This window comes from Osmerus mordax, chromosome 23 (genome assembly GCF_038355195.1).
Source record: "Osmerus mordax isolate fOsmMor3 chromosome 23, fOsmMor3.pri, whole genome shotgun sequence".
Classification (NCBI taxonomy): Eukaryota; Metazoa; Chordata; class Actinopteri; order Osmeriformes; family Osmeridae; genus Osmerus; species Osmerus mordax.
Window position 1 is genome coordinate 8,813,085 of NC_090072.1, and position 19,731 is coordinate 8,832,815.

The 19,731-nt window shown below is 48.0% G+C and overlaps 1 protein-coding gene across 1 annotated transcript in view; it reads right to left on the bottom strand.

Moving 5' to 3' along the window:
• nrxn2b (neurexin 2b) overlaps positions 1-19,731 on the bottom strand; it is a 437,850-nt gene that overhangs the window by 30,230 nt on the left and 387,889 nt on the right. Inside the window, exons 17-18 of the mRNA XM_067261168.1 lie at positions 15,073-15,280; positions 14,520-14,611 (exon numbers count right to left, since the gene is read on the bottom strand). Coding sequence (XP_067117269.1) covers positions 14,520-14,611; positions 15,073-15,280 — 300 coding nt within the window. The remainder of the gene's footprint in view (positions 1-14,519; positions 14,612-15,072; positions 15,281-19,731) is intronic.

Sequence of the window (19,731 nt, forward strand, 5' to 3'; positions counted from 1 at the left end):
TCCAAGCGCATGCGAGAAACACCATACACCCTCCTAAATCGGACTGCTTAAAGAGACTCTTTCTGCGGATCACTCCCGGCCATATGAGCTCTCAGCAAGGACAGTTCCTCTGATCCCCGACACCCCTGAAGATGACACCAGGGTCACAGACGGCGGTAAACTTCGTTGTGACAAGACACCGTCATCCCATTTACCACCGTCAAGTTCTTTTGTGAGTCATACGCATGTGGGAGAGCTTACATATGTGCGTACATAGTTGCATTCAGGTACTGCACAGTGCCTTGTAATTGATTCTATAAATCTTTTTACATCATACCGTCTTACTCATCTCCGCGCTTTAAGGATCAAGGCAACAGATTGAGCCAGCTTTCGGATAATAAAATAAAGTTTATCGCTTAATTAAAGCTAAACCCAAACTTAGCGCTGGGAAAGGGAATTGGCGTCTCCCCGAATGCTAGTCAACAGGGGATGAGAGAACAGTTGCAGGGTCTCCAAATACAAGAGCGAGTGTGTGTGTAGTGTGTGCGTGTGTGTAGTGTGTGCGGGTGTGTAGTGTGTGTCGTCACTGGTATGATCTTCTGCTTTTCTCCCACGGTTAAATAACTTTGCGATTCAAATCTTTTTTGGTATATTGTGCAACAATTCTGCCTTTTTTAGGTTTGCTTGTAACACACCCTCCTTCCTCAGTCACATGATTTTGCACAGCATCAAAGGACTGTGACATCCAAGACTGTGACCCCCCCCCCCCCCCCCCACACCGTGTCACGCCTTTCACGGCCAATCACAGACACGGATCAGACCACCTCCTCTCTCTCTCTTCATCTCACCGGGAGAATCGCGTCGGAACTTCTGATGCCTTCTAAGGCTGGGGGGGTCGAGACCTCATTTGATATGTGCACAGCTAAACAGGCGGAGGCGCCATGGACTCCATACACAATTCCAATTTTTCCTCCAGATTCCGCAGTGTTGGGGAGTCCTGGAGAGAGACACTGGCAGGCAGGTTTCACCCCTGTTACTGACCCCCTACTGCATGACCTGGCAAAAATGGCACCGCCATCCAGGGTGCACCACCCATTTTGACATTCTACGACTTCCCCCTCCATCTTTCACCTGAGTCTGTCGCTCTCCCTCGCCCTCTGTTTGAGGGAGGATCCGAATGCGACCCCCTTTTCTCTCCTCTCTTCCAACCTCCGTCGCCGTCTCTCCGTATTCCCCTCCTTGCTTCTACTCTCTGTCTCCGCCTCTCGCGGCTCGCCTCGCTCGCAATCTTTTCCCCCCGTCCGTCCCTCTAGTCCTCGATCTCTACCCTCGTCAGTTTCATCCATCTCCTGCCTGCCTTAATCCATTCCGTCCATCCATCCAGTCTCCCTCCCCCCTCTCTCCTCCATTCAACCATTTATCCGTCCTTCCTTCTCCACCCCATCCATCCATGCATCCATCCATGCATGCATCCATCCATGCATCCGTCCCTCTCCTTCCTCCCTCCATCCTATCAGGTGTGAAAATTGGTATTCCGTGACCGTCTCTATTCCTAGCCTGCTAATTGAACCTACACGTTATTACTCATTAAGCCCATTACACAGAGAAGGTTCCAGTACTAGGATCACCTTTAATCCCATCTATGTTTGCCCACAGGCGGTGTACAAACCCCCATTGCTGTGACCGCAGAATGTACACGCGCACAAACACACACACCCCTCAAGACGCATTAAGGCATTTCTTTAAGTGTGTGTGTGCTGGCATCATCTAACCCTATATTCTCAATATGGCTAAAGCGAATTTGCTTCTTTGAGGTTAGTTTTAGCTAGCTTTTGTAAGGTGAAATCAGCATCCACATGTTGCCGCCGCAATGGCAGCTGTATGGAGCTAAAGTTCTATGTTGAACATGATTATCAGTCATATTAAATGTCCTTTACTTGATTTAAGGCCATCGGCAGTGCCATGTGTTGGTGTAGAGCAGGTGGGGCGACGCTGCCGTGTGTGTCTGTGTCCGGATAAGCTCGCCAACATGCAGCGGGAGCAGCTGCCTGCCTGGCACTCTGCACTCACCGGCCCAGAAGTGATGCTAATCATCATGGCAAGCGTAACGTCGCAGGACACCCTATGGTGGACATATTCCTGTGTGTGTGTGTGTGTGTCGGAGGGATGTACAGTATATGAACCTGCTGTGGTGAGGCAGAGGCAGCAAATACCTAATCTCTCCCGGCCCTGGAAGACAGCCACACGCACATTCGAGTGCTCGGGTGTGATCTATGTGAGATGGAGCATAGTGGCCCTCAGCTAGTGTTCGGAGTGTGTCCTGTGAGAGGCCTGCAGGTTCACACCAGCTGACAGGCTGGCAGGGGGGCTCCAGACCTGAGAGGCACCCCCCGCCGGCCGCTACACCCAGCTAAGGCTCACTGGATCTGGGGCCTTGTTCACACAGCGGAGGGTAGTGTGTGTGTGTGTGTGGGGGTTGCTTCCAGGCTGTGCAGGCAGTGCTGGGCTTGCATCTTCCAAGTAGATCAGGAGAAATGTGTGTGTGTGTGTGTTTGTCGACGGGGTCAACGTCTTTTGTTTGTTTATGTGGTTTACGTCCCTGCCTCTCTGTCTGGGTTATCCAATACGCCTTCCGCTCTTGATGTCGCCCAACCTACTGTACACAACCCGCAGATGTTGATTAGCTAGTCGATTGGTTTTGATCGAGTGAATCTGGGAAGGCATTACCGATGCTCAATAAGTCTGCCTGGCACTCGAGGGGGGACGCGCCAGTCCCGCCAGCGCGGCGTTAGAGATTGCTGCTGATCCATCAACAAAATGGCTGCCACCCGACTATTGCCTTTTCTAATTATTGGGACTGTCAGTTATGATAACTGTCCCTAATCTGTCATGGATGTATGGATTCCACCGAGAGGAGAGTAAGAGAAATAGAGTGAGAGAGAGACGGAGAGGAGAGAGGGGATATTGTGAGAAAATGGAAATTGGAGTGCTTCCAGTCACAAAACTTCCATCCGTCAAAATGGCTGAACTCTTGCTGCCTGCTACTATTGTCAACCCTCGTACTACTTTTACTATTGACAACCGCAGTGTGGATACTGGCGCATCTCATTCATGTATATACACCTAACCACATAAGCCCCACACATGACCCGAAGTAATCGACATTGTCTGCGTGCGTGTGTGTTGGGATGCTGAAACAGCCCTTGTCACATTGAAGGAGGCTTATACGAGTAGGGAATGGCGGGAGGAAACTAATTTTCGCCGGCATATTAATCAAACAGACATGTGGGCTTAGCTAATTGCTCTGGGAAGGCATCCAACTCGAGATTTTTTTTCTCTCCTCGATCCGGTTCTTTGTTGCAAGGAGGGATGAGGAGGGAGAGGTTTGTTCCACAGGCCTGGCTGTCTCAGGGACCAGGGCGGATCCACGCGCCCAGGGTTCCTTAGCATGCATGCTCTACTCGCATATGTTGGAAGTGCCACACTGCCTTGCTGTTGATTGGCTGCTGCATTGATTGACCCCCCCCCCCCCCCCCCCCCAACACACACAAAAACACAGTCACAAATGTATAGTACCCCCAAGCACACAACCTACTATATTCTCCGGCTTTCGATTTCAAATCATTTGGACGGGGTTGATTTTCGACTCAAGTTACGCGTTTCAGGCTACAATCTTCCTACCTTCATTTCCTAATCCGCCAGTCCCCAAAATGTCTGTCTCATTCCATTGCGATGGCCGTAAACTTAGTCGGAGCTGAGGACAGCTTTAAGGTGTTCTTTGTTTGAATGTCTTCCACTTTTTTTTTCCCTCCCACAGACAGCTAAATCCCTGTCAGGTTTCTCCCCCGTCACATCGACCAAGGAGTGTCCAACACTTGCCTGAAAGTCTGCAATGCAAGAAGTGGAATCTGACTCAGCACCAAGAAGGATGAATAGAGAGTGAGCGTGTGAGGGGGACGGAGAGAGAGAGAGAGAGCGAGCGACAGATAGGGAGACGGAGAGACAAATGGATGAAAGAGTGAGAGAGAGAGGGAGAGACACAGTTGAACTGTGTCATCCGTTCTGTTTGCTGACTTCAACATTGTTGAATGTTCAAATTCTCATTAAGGAGGTTCGGCTGCTCCAGGTGTGCTCATACCTTTAGCTAAGGGCTATGCTTCCATAACTATCTCTTTCTATTCTTTCTATTCGTTTCTATTCTATGTATAAATGCCTCTCTCTAACACCCCGCCCCCCCACCCCTTCCCTCCCCCAACACCATCTCGCTGTCTCCACCAATCTGTCTCTATCCCTCTTGAGCCCAAAATACCTTTACCTCACCACCTTGCATTGGTAGAGTCTCTTTTAATTGTCACCCTACTGCTCTTCCAAATGATACTGGGAGTGTTCAACTCTTTAAGCACACAAACGGCTTCGGAAATTAGGGCTGCTGCCAATGGAGCAGGATGAATGATTCAGGGTTGTCACAAACGATTGTTGTCCCCGACTTAACCGGAAGAATAACAAACCTCTCTCTCTCTTATTCTCTCTCCATCCCCATGCCTCTGCCCTCCGGCTACAGTCAATTAATGATGAACCCAGGCATTCTGCTTCCTGGTCCTAACTAAATATGCAGTCAAGATGGGGTGACACCAATCCTTCAATCACATGGAACTTTCTAGAGATTCAGTGTTGAGGAACTGCAGAAATTACCCTCCGTCGATCTGTTGTAAGCGTGTTTGATTTTCCCCTTCGTTCGGAGGGGGAGTCAACACAAACACGTACACGCCAGCGTATTCCCCCTCAACGCAGCTTGTAAAGAGTCTTTGTTGAACCTTATGCTGCCGACTGCTCCCCCTGCAGAGCCCAGGATCCAGAGAACTGGATCCTAAAGTTAGGGCCTTTTATTTATTCCCCCCCCCCCAAACAACATCAGAAATGAGTTGTTAAAAAGAAAACGGTGTCAGATTTGCTGACTGAGGAACTCCCTTTTCCTGAATACGAGGGTAGGGGTGGGGTTTGGCGCGGGGGATATTTCTGGGTTATTCGGTTGCCAGACTCGTTTGTGTTTTCCGCGTATATTCCCTAGTTCCGGCTCCACGCGGGAGGAGAGAGTTTGAACGGCAGCTACGCTGGTAATGAGTCAAAGGGAACGGGAGCGGGGGAATGTTTCTCTTTCTTTGCGCTCTCTCTCTCTCTCTCCTCTCTCCTCTCTGCTCGTCTATGACGCTGAACAGTGTTGGGCCCAGCAGATGGAGAGGAGGCTTCGGTTGGTGGGTGCCCTGCCTCTCCGAAGTGGTGGGTGGTGAGAAACAATACAGTATTCAGATGGGCTGAGTTCGTTCGTACAGTACAGACAACGTTGCACTGTACGAAGCACCAAGGTGAGTGTGCGTGTAGGTGTGTGTGTGTTTAGAGAGGGGCAGGGGGGCGTGATTGGCTACCGTACAGAATCTGGTTGCCAAGTCAGCCTGCTAAAGGGCACGGGGTGAGGAGGGGAGGGGGGAGGGTCTGCCGCAGTCAGGTATTGTGTGTGTGCGTTGTTTGCGTTATGTAGTGTGTGTGTGGGTGTGTGTGTGGCGTTCTTCCAGGGCATGGAGATCCCCCAGGATAGCTGTGCCTCTGCCGCATAAACATATCCACCCAGCCCGTGCCCCTCCCTCCCCCTCCCTCCCTCCATCCCTCCCTCCCTCCCCTTTTCCCCCATCTCTCCAACCCTCCACTAACGACATCTTCCACTGCTCATCTTCTTCCACCTCCCCATCTTTTCACACCTATCACCCTCCTCTCTCTTCATCCAACTCCCTTCTGGAATTGTCTTTTCATTCTCACTGTACCTTTGTACCCCCTTGTGTTTTGTCTTCCTGTAGTCAACTGGCATGTTACATTATGTATCTATTTTGCGTGCGTGTGTGTGTGTGGTTGACAAGAGAGAGCTGGAAAGACGAGAGAAAAGAAAGAGGGAGCTAGAGGAGGGAGGGAAAAAGCTGAGTGTGTACAGAACATACCGTACAAGAGCCCATACGTCGATGTCACATCCCATCGTCTTAGGTAAGGGGTTTGATTGTGTGTTTGTCCACCTGAACACTTGCAGTTCATCGAGTTGAGAAACTCGCTCACCCTCGCTTATAGGCCTTGTGTCTCTCGCTCTCTCTCTCCGTCTCACCTCTCTCTAACCCTCCCTCAACACGCCATAAGCTAGCCCTCAAATCCAGTCTGAAGTGGTCTTTGCAGGAGGGCTGTGGCACAGCAATGGCTGTCATTACAAAATACTATTTCCACCTTATCGCCCGGCTGATAGCACATGAAAGATTCGGAGTGCATAGTGGTGGGGCCCTTCTGGGCTGGTTCGCAGGGGCCAGGGAGAAACGTCCTGCTCCACATATCACTGACAAAGGGAGTCTCATTGCAAGGGAGAGGAAGGAAGATTAGGGAGAACTCTGTTCGGTGGGCTGTAACCTCAATCGCTCATATCAGCAAACCCCTTACGATTAAGGGTGAGAGCGATGCAACAGGCCCAGAGAAACATGGAGTGAGAGAGAGAGAGAGAGAGAGCGAGAGAGAGCAAGAGAGAGAGAGAGAGAGAGAGAGAGAGAGAGAAGTGAGAGAGAGACAGGGGGGAGATGGAAAGAGGGAAACAGAGAGGCAGAGAGAGAGAGAGAGAGAGAGAGAGAGAGAGAGAGAGAGAGAGAGAAACATGGGGGTTTTGAAAAAGAGGGTGAGGAAACGAGAGAGAAAGATGGAGAGGGGGGCAGAGAGGACAGGGAGAACTAGGAAATCAGAAGATTGGACTATTTGTCTTCTTTCCCATGCAGTCTTGGCACCTCTTGCTCTCCATCCTCCCCCTTGCTTGCTCTCTCTTAAGATGGAAATTAAAGGGATTCATTTTGATTTCATTACCTGTCTAAAATGTGTGACTAAACACACACACACACACTGTCACACACACACAGAAGAAATGTCCAAGAAGCCTGACATGTTATTTCAATAATCCTCCAAACCAAGATGGTCAAAACAAGAAACTATCTCTCAAGTTAATCTCATAACTATATCACCACATTCAACATGACAGGCATTCTGTTCAAAACAGCTCCCTTGTTTGCAATCTCTCCCAGAGAGAGAGATTGCAAACAAGAACAACTTTTTCTCCATTACTACCCAGCCCCTTTTCAAGAGCCTCACTTTCTATTCAGACAAAATTTCAATTGGCAGACCCACATCTATTCTTGATGGCTTTCATTTTCCATAACAACACAAGGCCATGCCGATACTGAATAATGTAGAGTGTTTCGCTCCGTTTGTCAACAACGGCTGGTCGCGTTGAGTGTAGGACTGTTGTTAGTTGACTATGCTTGCGGGCAGATTGCTGTGGAGCGAGTGGAGTGTTTTAGACCACCGGTACCCATGTAGGTGAACTGTCTGCACGCCTGACTGGAGATAAGCGTTTACTCTCTGTCTCTCTCTCTAACTCTCTCTCTCTCTCTCTCTCTCACTCTCTCTCTCTCTAACTCTCTAACTCTCTCTCTCTAACTCTCTCTCTCTCTAACTCTCTCTCTCTCTCTCTAACTCTCTCTCTCTCTAACTCTCTCTCTCTCTCACACACACACACTCTACCTTTATGTGTTCCCTCTGTGCTTCCTTCGCTTTGAATCCCTCTTTCGTTGTTTCTGCCTTAATTCCTTCCTCTCTCCCTCTCTCCTCTCTCCACCCCAGTCCTCACTCACTTCCTCTCTCCCCTCTCTTTCTCTTAGATAGACCTGTCTCTGTGTGGTTGACTGGGCTTGGATGGCAAACAAACTCCATTGTTTTTTTCCACACTGCCTTGCACATACACACACACACACACACGGCACAAAAGAAAAAAACTCATGAAGTTTTCCTTTTAGAAAAAAACATTCCATGAGAGATTCAGAGTGCTTTCAGACTTGAGGAATGGAACAAGTTCAACGGGAGGTTGCAAGTCAATAACTGTGACTTATGCCAGGTAAAGTATCTTGACTTAGTGTGAATAAACGTGTATCGACCTCATTGAAAAAAGCTGGTGTGTTTCAATCGAGCAACTCTTGTGTGTGCACGTGTGTGAAAGGTAGAAGTTACGTTTAGGGTCGTAGGGATCGATAGTGGATGGATGCTCTGAGCAGGAGTGGGAACGAGGAGACAAAGTTACGTGGAAAGGGCAGAGATAAATAATAGAACAGATGAGTTCACCCTTGAGCAGGAACAAATAGCAGACACATATTCCGCTCTGAGGTAAGTTAACAGACAATATCTGTCGGTCACCACCATTAGCAGAACACGTTTTAGTCAGACACAGAAAAACCAAGATGGAAGGTATAAATATGTTCTACTGTACGTTTGTTGTAAAGGACTAGCACATCATATTTTTTGTTTCAAGCACTGTGCGATACATATTCCAAAAGAGTATTTGTGAGGAATGCTTACATAAAAATTGGTTCCAGAAGAAAAATGTACTTTATGTAGATGTTAATCAATAAATCACTTAATTAGTAAAGCTCAGTTCAAGTCAAGCAAGAGGGAAGTTGAACATGCAGGGGAGCCATTATTAAATTCGGTTGAGGATTATAAAAACTGCGACCAAGCTCCCTTCCAGGACCTTTTGGTCCAGCAGCAAAAAATCTGGATGTTCAAGCATCTGTTTGTTTCTTAATTAGCTGCTGGTTGCGTGGCAGTAAGTGTAAAGGTTCTAGGCATGTTGGGAAAATAGAGGGAGAGAGAGAGAGAGAGACTGTGGGAAGATTGAGAGAAAAAGAGAAGGGGAGGGAGAGAGATATACAGCTGGAAGGGATTACATGGCTGGTTTCTGCAGTGGTGACATTTGAGGAGGGACATGCTGGAAATCTGCCGGGCTCCTCTCAAAGGACAGGAGACAGCCTGGTAATCCATAATCTGCACACACCCCCCCCCCCCCCCCCCCCTCGCCCCTCTATCTTTCTTTTTTTCCAGGCTTCCTCCTTGCATCAAACTGCAACAGGGACTTTGGGACATTCTATAGATTTTTGAGCATCGGGAAAACATTTCCACTCCTATAGGGAGGACTCAGAGATTAGCTGAATGACAACTCTTACATTGAGAGAATGAGACTAGGTGGTGTCTGATTTAATGCTGATTCAATTCATTTTGGGGGTATAAAAGCACAGAGATACAGCGCCAACCCTAGTAGAAATATATAGACATACTGTATCCCATATTGAGTATGCTCGATTAAGACTTCCAGAAATGTTGATGGAGAAAATCTAACCACTGAACTGGAATAAAGGTGAATTGATTTTTATTTCGGTCTTCATATACAGTACTGGCTAACCCTGCTGGTGCAGTCTAGTTAATGGGTCACAACTCTGGTTGTGTGTGTGTGGAAGGACGATTCGGTGGATAGAGAAAGGGAATGGGTCCTGTGTTCCATGCCTCCCAAGTGATTAGACCCAGCCCCGATCCAGTTGGACAGTCAAGCTCCCCAAAACACTAATGGACTATTGATCCAGGGAGCCAATCCATTTACTCTCACCTCCAACCTAACAAGGGGAATTCAGAAAGTGTTGCTGCTACAAGCCTGATAAAGGGGTACATTGCTTCCTAAGATGTCTGTTGCCCAACCACCTCTAACTTTTTTATCTGTTGGTGTTCAATGTTATGAGTCTTCAACATCATTTTTCATGTGGTTTTCTTTTTTGTCTCGGGCTGGTCAGCTTCCCATAAATAGATGGAATCCTGGAGACAAAATGGCCGCCGAGTAGATCTCATCCCACCAATGCATCTTAGCCCTGGCTCTAATATTCTTCCGGAAATGTCCACCGATGATGAGACTCTATAAATACATGCGCCGCCTTGCAAGCCCTGGGCCACCCATACAGCTGCGTCAGGATTGACATTAAAGAGCTCTAACTTCCCACAGTGACCTAAACCTGTAGGGGTTCCAACTTCCAGGGACATTCCCCAGAGAGGCGAGATAGAGCCCAGTGAGGCCCACCCAGAGAGGCCTGCCGTTGGGTGAGAGGGTGGAGTGTGCACCCTAGAGACCGTCAATCCTCCGACTGTGCAGAGTGGAAAGGGCTGGGGTAATGAGTAGGTCAGAGAGGTAGGGTTAATCGATAAACAACTCCCCTCACTCACTCACCACACACACACACACACACATCAGCTCTGCTCCCTCCCCCTGCATACTGAGGAGAGGAGGAGAACGCCTTGATAAAACCTGCCTGGCATCACACCTTTCTCGTTACCACTTCCCTTCCCCCCTGGCTCCACACCCCTCCTCACGCTGAGCATTCGTCAATAGGCTGCTCTCCACTCCACCAACCCTCCACACACACACACTTTCCTTCTCTCCCTGATGAGACGCCACCCTACCTCAGACAAAATGAAAGTTAGTGATTTTTTCCAAGTGACACTCGTTTAAAAGGGAGGTGTTGGGTGGTTGGGTTTGGGAGGGGGGGGGGGTGTAAATACAAGCCTTGTAGAAGAAGTTTGATGTGTCATTTGTGTGGTGTGTGTGAGTGTGTACAATGTCTTGTCGGAGCATGTGTCTATGCAGGTGTCCTTGCAGTGTGTGTGGTGGGGCTCTCTTACTGACTTCTACAGGTGGACAGAGAGAGTGAGAGAGAGAGAGACGCAAAGAAGGGTGAAAAGGAGAGAGAAAGATAGAGGGAGGAAGAGAGAGACAGAGGGAGTAGGGAAAGAGACAGAGAAAGACAGAGGGGGAGAGAGAGAACAATAGAGAGGAAGAGAGCGATCGAGAGAGAGAGAGAGAGAGAGAGAGAGAGCCAGAGGAGGAAAGAGAGACAGGGTAAGAGAGAGGATAACTGCTACCGCTTCTCCCTGACAATCTTATCTGAGTCACCGTCTACCTTTATCTGACGCTAGCATCTCCCCGCGCCTGCTGCGCGACTCGGCCGCGTGCGGCGCTACGCGATTGGCTTTGAGGAACACTCCTCCTCGCATCTCCCCAGCTGTCAGACGATGTTGGATTAGGTTTCTTTTCCGCCCATAATTAAACCGTCGCAGGCACAAATCCCCTCTCTATAACCCCCACGCCGTTAAGAGGGAACATCACGGCAAAGAGCGACGCTTCAAAAGAGTTAGAGAGCTAGAAAGAGAGGGAAGGGAGAAAGAGAAGGGGAGAGGGAGGGAGGATGGGTACATGAAGGGGCAACTCGTTGACTCCATTCTTCACTGTGACTCCAGAGAATGTTACCCATGTTTCGGAACACCACACACGCCCATGCCTGCTTATCTTACATTTAGTCATTTAGCAGACGCTCTTATCCAGAGTGACTTACAGTAAGCACAGGGACATTCTCCCCGAGGCAAGTAGGGTGAAGTGCCTTGCCCAAGGACACAACGTCAATCGGCACGGCTGGGAATCGAACTGGCAACCTTCAGATTACTAGCCCGCTTCCCTCACCGCTCAGCTACCTGACACCCCTTCTTAAGATCTTAATGTCCTAACAGACTTAAAACTACAGACTTAACAAACTTATCACTACAAACAAACTTAACATACTTAACACTACAAGCAAACTTCACAGACTTAATACTACAAACTGAGTTAACACTACAGACGTAACAGATTTAACACTACAAACAGAGTTAACACTACATACTTAACAGACTTAACACTGCAAAAGTGTTAGATAGACTTGATAGTATATTGTATGCATATCTTATAGTGTATATGTTTTTGTAATTACAGCAAAATAGTATAGTTTTGTTTAACTAATATGGATGGAGCTAGTTACAGTACAGGCATTTCATTGAGACAGGGCGTGGGCTAAATGTACAAGTTTGCTCTCAAACTGTCCTGTTTCCATTTTCCCAGAGGGCTGATGGGAAAATGTCACCGCAACGTGAGACATCGACGTTTTCCTTGCCCTTCGTGAGAGTGATGGAAAGATGGTGGGGAAGAGAGGAGGAGGCGGAGGACTGGGGAAGGAAGGAGGGAGAAATGACGGGCTGTGGGCGAGGAGAGCTCGTTTGCGTCAGAACGCCGGCAGACCATTTGAAAACGTCCGGGGCGTCTTTGGGGAGAGGGGGGGGGGGGGGGGGGGGGGCTGCAGTCTGGTGTCAAGAGAACGTTTTGATGGCTGCCCTGTCTGTGGTGTGTGTCGTCGCTTCCTGCAACGAGAGGAAGCGGTTGGTTCGGCCTGTGTGTGTGTGTGGGTTTGTTTATCCTCGTTCAGCCTCCCACGGGTGCAGAAGGGGCATTTCGGAGGAGGAGTATAGCTCCTATAACGATCTACCCATTATTAGCCTTTCACAACTTGCCGAGTCACTGCGCTAATAGAGAGCGGTATGTCACACTGACAGTTCATTTGGGTCAAAACCCAACTCTTCTTGCAAATATCTGGATCGGAACTTTTATGTTAGCTTTCATTTGAGAAAAATTTTGTTTTTGTGTTTTTCAGCCAGAGCTTGATGAAAACCTATCCTGTAATATTTCACCTTTTACCATCCCGAAAGACTATAAACACGGAGTAAACTCAATATGGCTGCTACAGTTTTGCATTAGGTTCACACAACCCCTACAGCACACTTTGATATGGAGGCCAATCAAGTCCTCAGGCTAATTTTCGACTATTTGTCTTCAGGGCTCAGAGATAAGGGTTAATTAAAGACAACACACAGCCTCGCCAAAGTCCAGAGTGGACTCATTAAAGTGAGTGACTCGGAAAGAAGCGAAGAGCAAATGAAATGTAATTGCAGTGGCAGTTAAGTAGTGGATCTGAAGAGACGAAGTGTGTGTCTTTGACACTGATTAGAGGAAAGGAGGGAGAGAGATGAAAAAGATATAAAAGAGAGAGAGAACAAAGAATCGAGAAAGTGAGAAATGAAGGAGGGAATCCACAGAAAAGTATGTGATAGGTGATTTAATGAAAGAGCCCCAAAACCTCTGGAGCCAGACAGACAGCAAGGGAGGGAGGAAGGGGGAGGCAAGGAGAGAGGGTGTGTGCTCTCTGTGTGTGTGCTCGTCAGACCTCTACGTCTCAGAACAATGATTCCCTCACAGTAATGGACTGAAAACCAATAGAACACACACACGCACACACTCACACACACACACACACACACACACACACACACACACACACACAGAGGGACACACCAACAGAATTGGTATAATGAACGTCATGCGTTTGTGTGATTGCGTGTGTATTTAATGAGATGAGGGGACAACAGTGCACTGTCCATCACATCTGGGAGCAAAAGGCAAACGTTCCAAATTCATCCATCAGGCAGCTGGTTAAAATGATTACCTACATAGACTTTCTTAAGATGCCTTTTCACAAGAACTGCGCGATGAATCAAATTACTCACCACTGCTATTACCATTACTGATGACGGGTCAAGAAAACATTGCTATTAGCCTTGACCTCAACTGGGTGGTTTAACCGTTATACTTAATGCCTGTCCTTTCTCCTCTGACTTTCACCTCCTTCTTCTGTACCCCCCTCCCTCGCTTGCTCTGGTCCTTGCTCTCTTCCAGGAGTGAAGGAGCGTTGGATGAAATGGGACCCCGGGTCAAGTAGCTTCCAGCTCCTCCAAGGCAACAACTGGCCAAACAAATTGGGGTCAGATTGAGGGACAGAGTGTGAAAGGGGTGTGACAAATGCACACAGACACACACCTGGACAGCTACAAACACACACGCAGGGAGGCAGGCAGGCAGGCACGCGCACACACACGCAGGCTTTCAGACACACACACACACACACACACATGCACACACCTGGACAGTTACAAACACACACGCAGGCACACACACACACACACTCAGTCTCAGACACCCACACACACATGCATAGGCACACTCACGTAGGCACACACACACACTCAGACACATGTGAATGTGCGCACGCACACACACACACACAGGCGGTACCCAAAGCATCAACAAAGTACTGACACAACTCATAAATATCTCAGTGGGCAATGATGGGAGGGGGTAGAAGGAGATGAAGATAGGGTGTGTGATATACAACATTTGACACAGTATTAGTCCCTTCTGTGCCTCAAGTCTTCGTGTGACGCGAGCGCGTGCGCGCGCATGCAATCGTGAGTACCCACTGGTGAACACGCAGCAAGACGCGTGATTCATATATATATGAGTGTGTGACCATCTGTGTGTCTCCTTGGTTTGTCTCCACCAAATAGAAAGCCCTAGTGAGTAATCACCAGCGCAAGGACATCATTAAAAGACTGCCTGCCATTAAACCCGACACGCGCTCTGTCTAACGGCAAGCCGGGAGGGCAGAGAGGTCAACGAACCATTTAGGCAGTGCATTAATGCATTTTTTAAATGCCTGATGGCCCCTAATTGCCTTATAAAGTAATGGCTAAGGGTCTCTTTAAACCATCGCTTTAACCGAACATACGGGCAGGATAACTGGATGGAGCGGGCCAAAACTAGCTTGGCAGAGTGGTTGATTGACACCTCTTCAGAGTGAGGGGTGGAGATGTGGAATGCACACGAGAGAGACCCCTCCCCTCGCATGTTGAACTTGCGACGAGTGCCCGTCACTGACTGAATCACTCGCCTGTTCTCGCACCTGTCCCTCCGAAAACGAACCCGAGTCTCCTCATCCCACTGTTTGGCCCGTCCATTTCCCCCGTCCACTCGGCGTGACGTCGGCGGATTCGTCTAAAGCAGGGGTCTCCAACGATTTTCCTGAAGAGCTAGTGCCCTGCCTGTTGGTTGTCGCTCCAACCACACTTATAACCAACCTGATTCAACACCACTCTTGAGGGAGTCAGGTGGCTGAGCGGTTAGCGAAGCGGGCTAGTAATCAGAAGGTTGCCAGTTCGATTGCCGGCCATGCCAAATGACGTTGTGTCCTTGGGCAAGGCACTTCACCCTACTTGCCTTGGGGGGTATGTCCCTGTACTTACCGTAAGTCGCCCTGGATAAGAGCGTCTGCTAAATGACTAAATGTAAATGTAAACACCAGTCACCTGATCAAGCAGCTAATTACTGTATTAGAATCAGGTGTGCTAGGCTAGTGTTGGAGGGCAGATACGATCTCCAGGAGCAGGGTTTCTGAGAGCCCTGGTCGACAGTGTTGTGTGTCCCCCCCATCCAGCAGTCCCCCCCCCCCCCCCCACCTTGGCGGGCCCCCGGGGTCTCTTACTATGTGCAGCTCCAGGTAGTCTCCCAGTCCCTTGGCGCTCTCCACCCTCACCAGCACGGCCTCTTTCAGCTGCGTGCTGAAGCCCACCGCCAGCCGGTCTGCCCGCGTGCTGGGCCGGTCGTTGGGCGGCCAGGTGTAGGTGATGAGGGCTCCTCCCCGCCCGAAGATATAGGTCGTCCCAGCTGCAGACAGGGAGAGGAGACAGGAAGGGGTTAGGTCGGCAAAACGTTTGACTTTCCTTTTTTTGGGGGATGTGTGAATGTTTTAAAGGGCCGTGTCATGTTCCGCTGAAGCGATTGCGGAAACTCTGAAAGGCAACGCGAATGCTGAGTTGAAATAAGCTCAGTCGTACGATTTGGAATGTGGAGTCAATGCACGTTTGCAGTAAAAATGCTCAACTTAAAGGTGAAGTTTTTCATCTTCAACTGAAGATGAAAAAATTCAGTCTTGACTTGGTTGGTAAAGTCAAGCCCCAGATGTGGATATGAGCAGATGTACTACACACGAGCATAACGAGACCATCACCATCTCCCTGAGATCTCTCTGACTACAATACTGCATCAAAACCCAAACCCAACAGCCTCGCAGAAATGCACACAGATCATCCAAATGACCTCAGAACTGAACAGACTGAACAGACTGAACAGACTGCTCTAGTCACGAAGCTCCTCCAGGTACAATTTGCTAATGATTTCTAACTGTTGTTATTCTACAATTCAGCAATAGAACAGTTTGAGAGGGGTGGATTTTCAATCTTTTTTTATCAAAGCACCGACACACACACGCACACACCCAAACACACACACACACCACATAGATGGCTTCATGCAATTATTTTTGCAAGGCCCAGGCAATTACAGCTGTACCTGTGACCCCCCCCCCCCAACTATCTGCTGATTAGCCGCTGGCTACTTGAAATGGTCTCCCGCAGAATGATGCCAACTCCTGTGCCCCACAACCCCCCCCCCCCCCTTCCCCGCCCCCCCACACACAGACACACACACACAGACACACAGACACACACACAAGAGCTAAATGTCTCTTTCTTTCTGTCTTTGTTGTTCTCTCTGTGTGTTTCTATCCCAGTGCTTTGTAATTATCTCAGCATGGCAAGGGAAGCTAGATGAAGAGAGTCAGGCGCCAGAGGAAAGAGAGAGAGAGAGAGAGAGAGAGAGAGAGAGAGAGAGAGAGAGAGAGAGAGAGAGAGAGAGAGAGAGAGAGAGAGAGAGAGAGAGAGAGAGAGAGAGAGAGGAATGCGCATCTGTGTGTGCTGTATGTGTTCAAGAGTCTGTGTGCGTGAGTCTGTGTCTGTACAGTATGTGTTTGTGTGTGTGTGTCTATGTGTGTGTGTGTTTGTGAGTCTCTGTGTATGTGTGTGTTTGTCTGCGAGTTCATGAGTCCGCTGGGAACTGGGAAGATGCTCGGAGAAGTGTGAGATGTGAAAGGTGATGAAAGTTCACACCATTTCTCCTTTTCTTTTTCGTTTCCCAGTGGGAGGTCAGCCTTAGACACCCACATAAAGGAAAACCAAAAATCACTAAAATGGCACCCAAACACAACCAACTACAACTACAACTTTAGCACTAGTTAGTAGTTACTAACAAACAGGTGTTTGTGTGTTTCAGGATATTTGGGTGCATGAGCATATGCACCCCCATGATAAACAAAAACTGGTATCCTAGGACAATAAGACTAGACAACATATGGAAACAATAATTAACACTGTTCTGTGTTACATCCCGTAAGACACTCCAGAGATATGGTTATATGAATAGTTTCCGGGAAGAAGTGAAAGTGAAAAAAACTGAGATGTCACAACCTATCATTAACTTTGAAAAACTTTGCCTCTCTTCCCTTTCCAAAAGGAAAGTGTGATTTTCACGCTGCTTTTATTTCAATCTGGGTGTTGTCCACCTGCTGTGGAGTATGTTTGTGTGTGTTGTCTTTTGTTCAGTCTGTCAGTTTGAATGTGTTTGTGTGCTTGAGAATGTGGCATGCCTGTCTGTTTGTTTGTGAGTGTCTGTGTGTTTATGTGTGTGAGTGTCTGTATGTTTGTGTGTGAGAGAAATTGCCAGTGTGTCTGACAGACAGAGACAGACAAACAGACAAGACAGACAGGCAGAGGCAGCTAGCCTCGCTCTGAGGTAAAACACGCCGACAAGCCTGTTCCTCGTTCAGTGATGGAGGTAGGAAGAAAGGAAAGACTGGTTGGTTTAGAACTGCAAATGAATAGAAACTAATCAGGATCAGGACTAAACCAAAGCCAGACTGGAGTATGGATTTTTTACTGGTCTTCGACAGCCCAGCTCTAATCAAGCAATCTGCTCTTGCTATGTTACGGACAACAATGCTTCGATGGGTTCATCTTTATTTTGTGGTCCCAAAAAGCAAAATATTTATTATGTTTGTCCAATTAGCTCCGGCACAATCGATGTGCCAATCAGTTCTACCTGGAGCAGTTGGGGTGAGCCCAGGAGGATAAATCAAATATCCCCAGGATGCCCCTTTGATTATTATTTCCACTTTTAGGGAAAGGGGGCTGACTCATAATCTGATTTGAAAAGAAAAAAGCATGCTTTTTGTTTTTGTCATTGGTCTCGGTGAAAAATAATATCAAAGGCACTTTGAATCAAAACGATAATGAAAAAGGTATTGATTCGATTTTCTTGGCTCTGCAGGTGCTGGTGTGTGTGAGTATGCCATGGTGTGTGTGTGTGTGTGTATTGCTTGTGCGGGTGTATGAGTTGGCCATTTTTGGAGGCCTTTTCTGTGAATGGACATTGATTTGGGAAGAAGCAATCCGAGTCTCCAGCACGGATAAACTGGTCAGCGACAGCAGATGTCAAGCTCTCTTCCCAGCCACTGGACCTTGACCATTCAACCCTACTGTGCTCTCTTCAATATCGACTGGGGCCACACTGGATGTTTCTGGCTCCAGAGATAAATTGTATGCTACAACAATGGTATTTACAGTGAATACTTGGTTGAAAATTTAAGATAAGAGTGCTAACACAAGTGTAGTCCCAGTGAGCAATGAAACACATTAAATAAATATACAATTTGTATCTTTACAGTGACAGTTAATCCCTTCAGAACATGACTAAACAACTTTTTGTTTTCAAAGATATATTTAGGGCCTTTTTTCAGCTTTATGTGCTGTCGGAGAGACAGGAATGCACCCAGACTTGAACCCAGGCCCCTGAATATAGCATTAGCCTTAATGCTAGTGTTCACAGAGAGCCAAGGAAACGCCACTGTTTACTGCATACTATCATGGCCACAGCAGTGCCCCTGCGTCTTCTCCTTGTGTTTCCCTCTCCTTCGATGTCCCCTGTTGGTCTCTCGGTGTTGTGCCGTGTGCGTGTTCCTGTCCTGACACTCACCGACCTGAAGCCTGCACACCCTGCCTTCAATCAACTCATCAACACAACAGTGTATCCACCGCGGCTCTCCATCTCCACTCCTCGTCAGATCGGCCACTCCAGTGGGAGTGACACGCTTCCGACCTCCATAATCTTGTGCTTAGCTCCTCGTGTTGTCATTTCTAGTTTGCGCTAGCAGTTATTCCTGGGATCGTTCCCTGCCTGCTTATCGTTCAGTCGGCATGTCACTTCAGCCTGCTCACGCCATTCCCAATCGCTCCTCAACTCCTGCCATTTACTACAAATAAACCTTCAGTTGAACTTTACTGGCAGGTTAGGATGGCAAGGGATGTGCTGGCTACTTTCATCCTTTCTCAGTGCTGCTTTATTCAATCGATAAGAACTAGGGGATCATTTGATTCAGTAAAAATAGGAGTCGCAATGGATGGGTGGAGAGGAGATACAACAGTGACGGAAGGAAGGAGATGAGGGAGAGAGGTGGGAGGATGGATGTCACAGGAGGTCAGTCATAGACAGTTTTACATAAAGATAAGTATCTCTCGCTGTCTGAGCGTGCTGGTAGGTGGCATGTTGAGTCAAAGCCCCTGCATATATTAGCCAGAATACTTATTGATTACCCAGAATTTAATTCTGATTACATGTCTGATAGTGGCAGGGTTAGGCGACAAGGGAACGCATTAGGCAGTGTGGGTTGACTTCATCACTGACAGATAAACAAACCCACAATTCGCACACACACAAGACGATCACAGACACATACACACATTAAGGCAACATTCTGCAATGTCCCGCTAATGATCTGCCAATCAATTCCTGGGGCGGATATAGGCGGCTGCATATTTCAGCTGAGGTTCAGCCCTGAGACTCTCTAATTATTATTCATCAATTTAACAGAATTCATAGGCACATGCCGCATTGCCGTCGCTTCACATAAAGCCTGTTTTCCGTTTTACCACATGAAATTGAACGCTTCCCAGTTTTCACAGCTGGTTAAGTCGAAGCGTGTGATGCAGCTCGGGAGGTATGGAAAAAAGAGGGGTTAGTAAGTTCTTTCACATATCAAACTTAAACCGCAATCCAGATAGCAACTGAGGATTGCATTGGAATGACTCCAATGTCAGATTTGGAAAAGGTCATTTGCTTTGTTGTTGTCATATGTCTGGGGGTCGCAAACTACCACACTGTGAATAGTGTGTGAATATCTAAGCTTGTGTGTTATGTGTGTTTCGTGTGTGTGAGTGTGCTCTTTT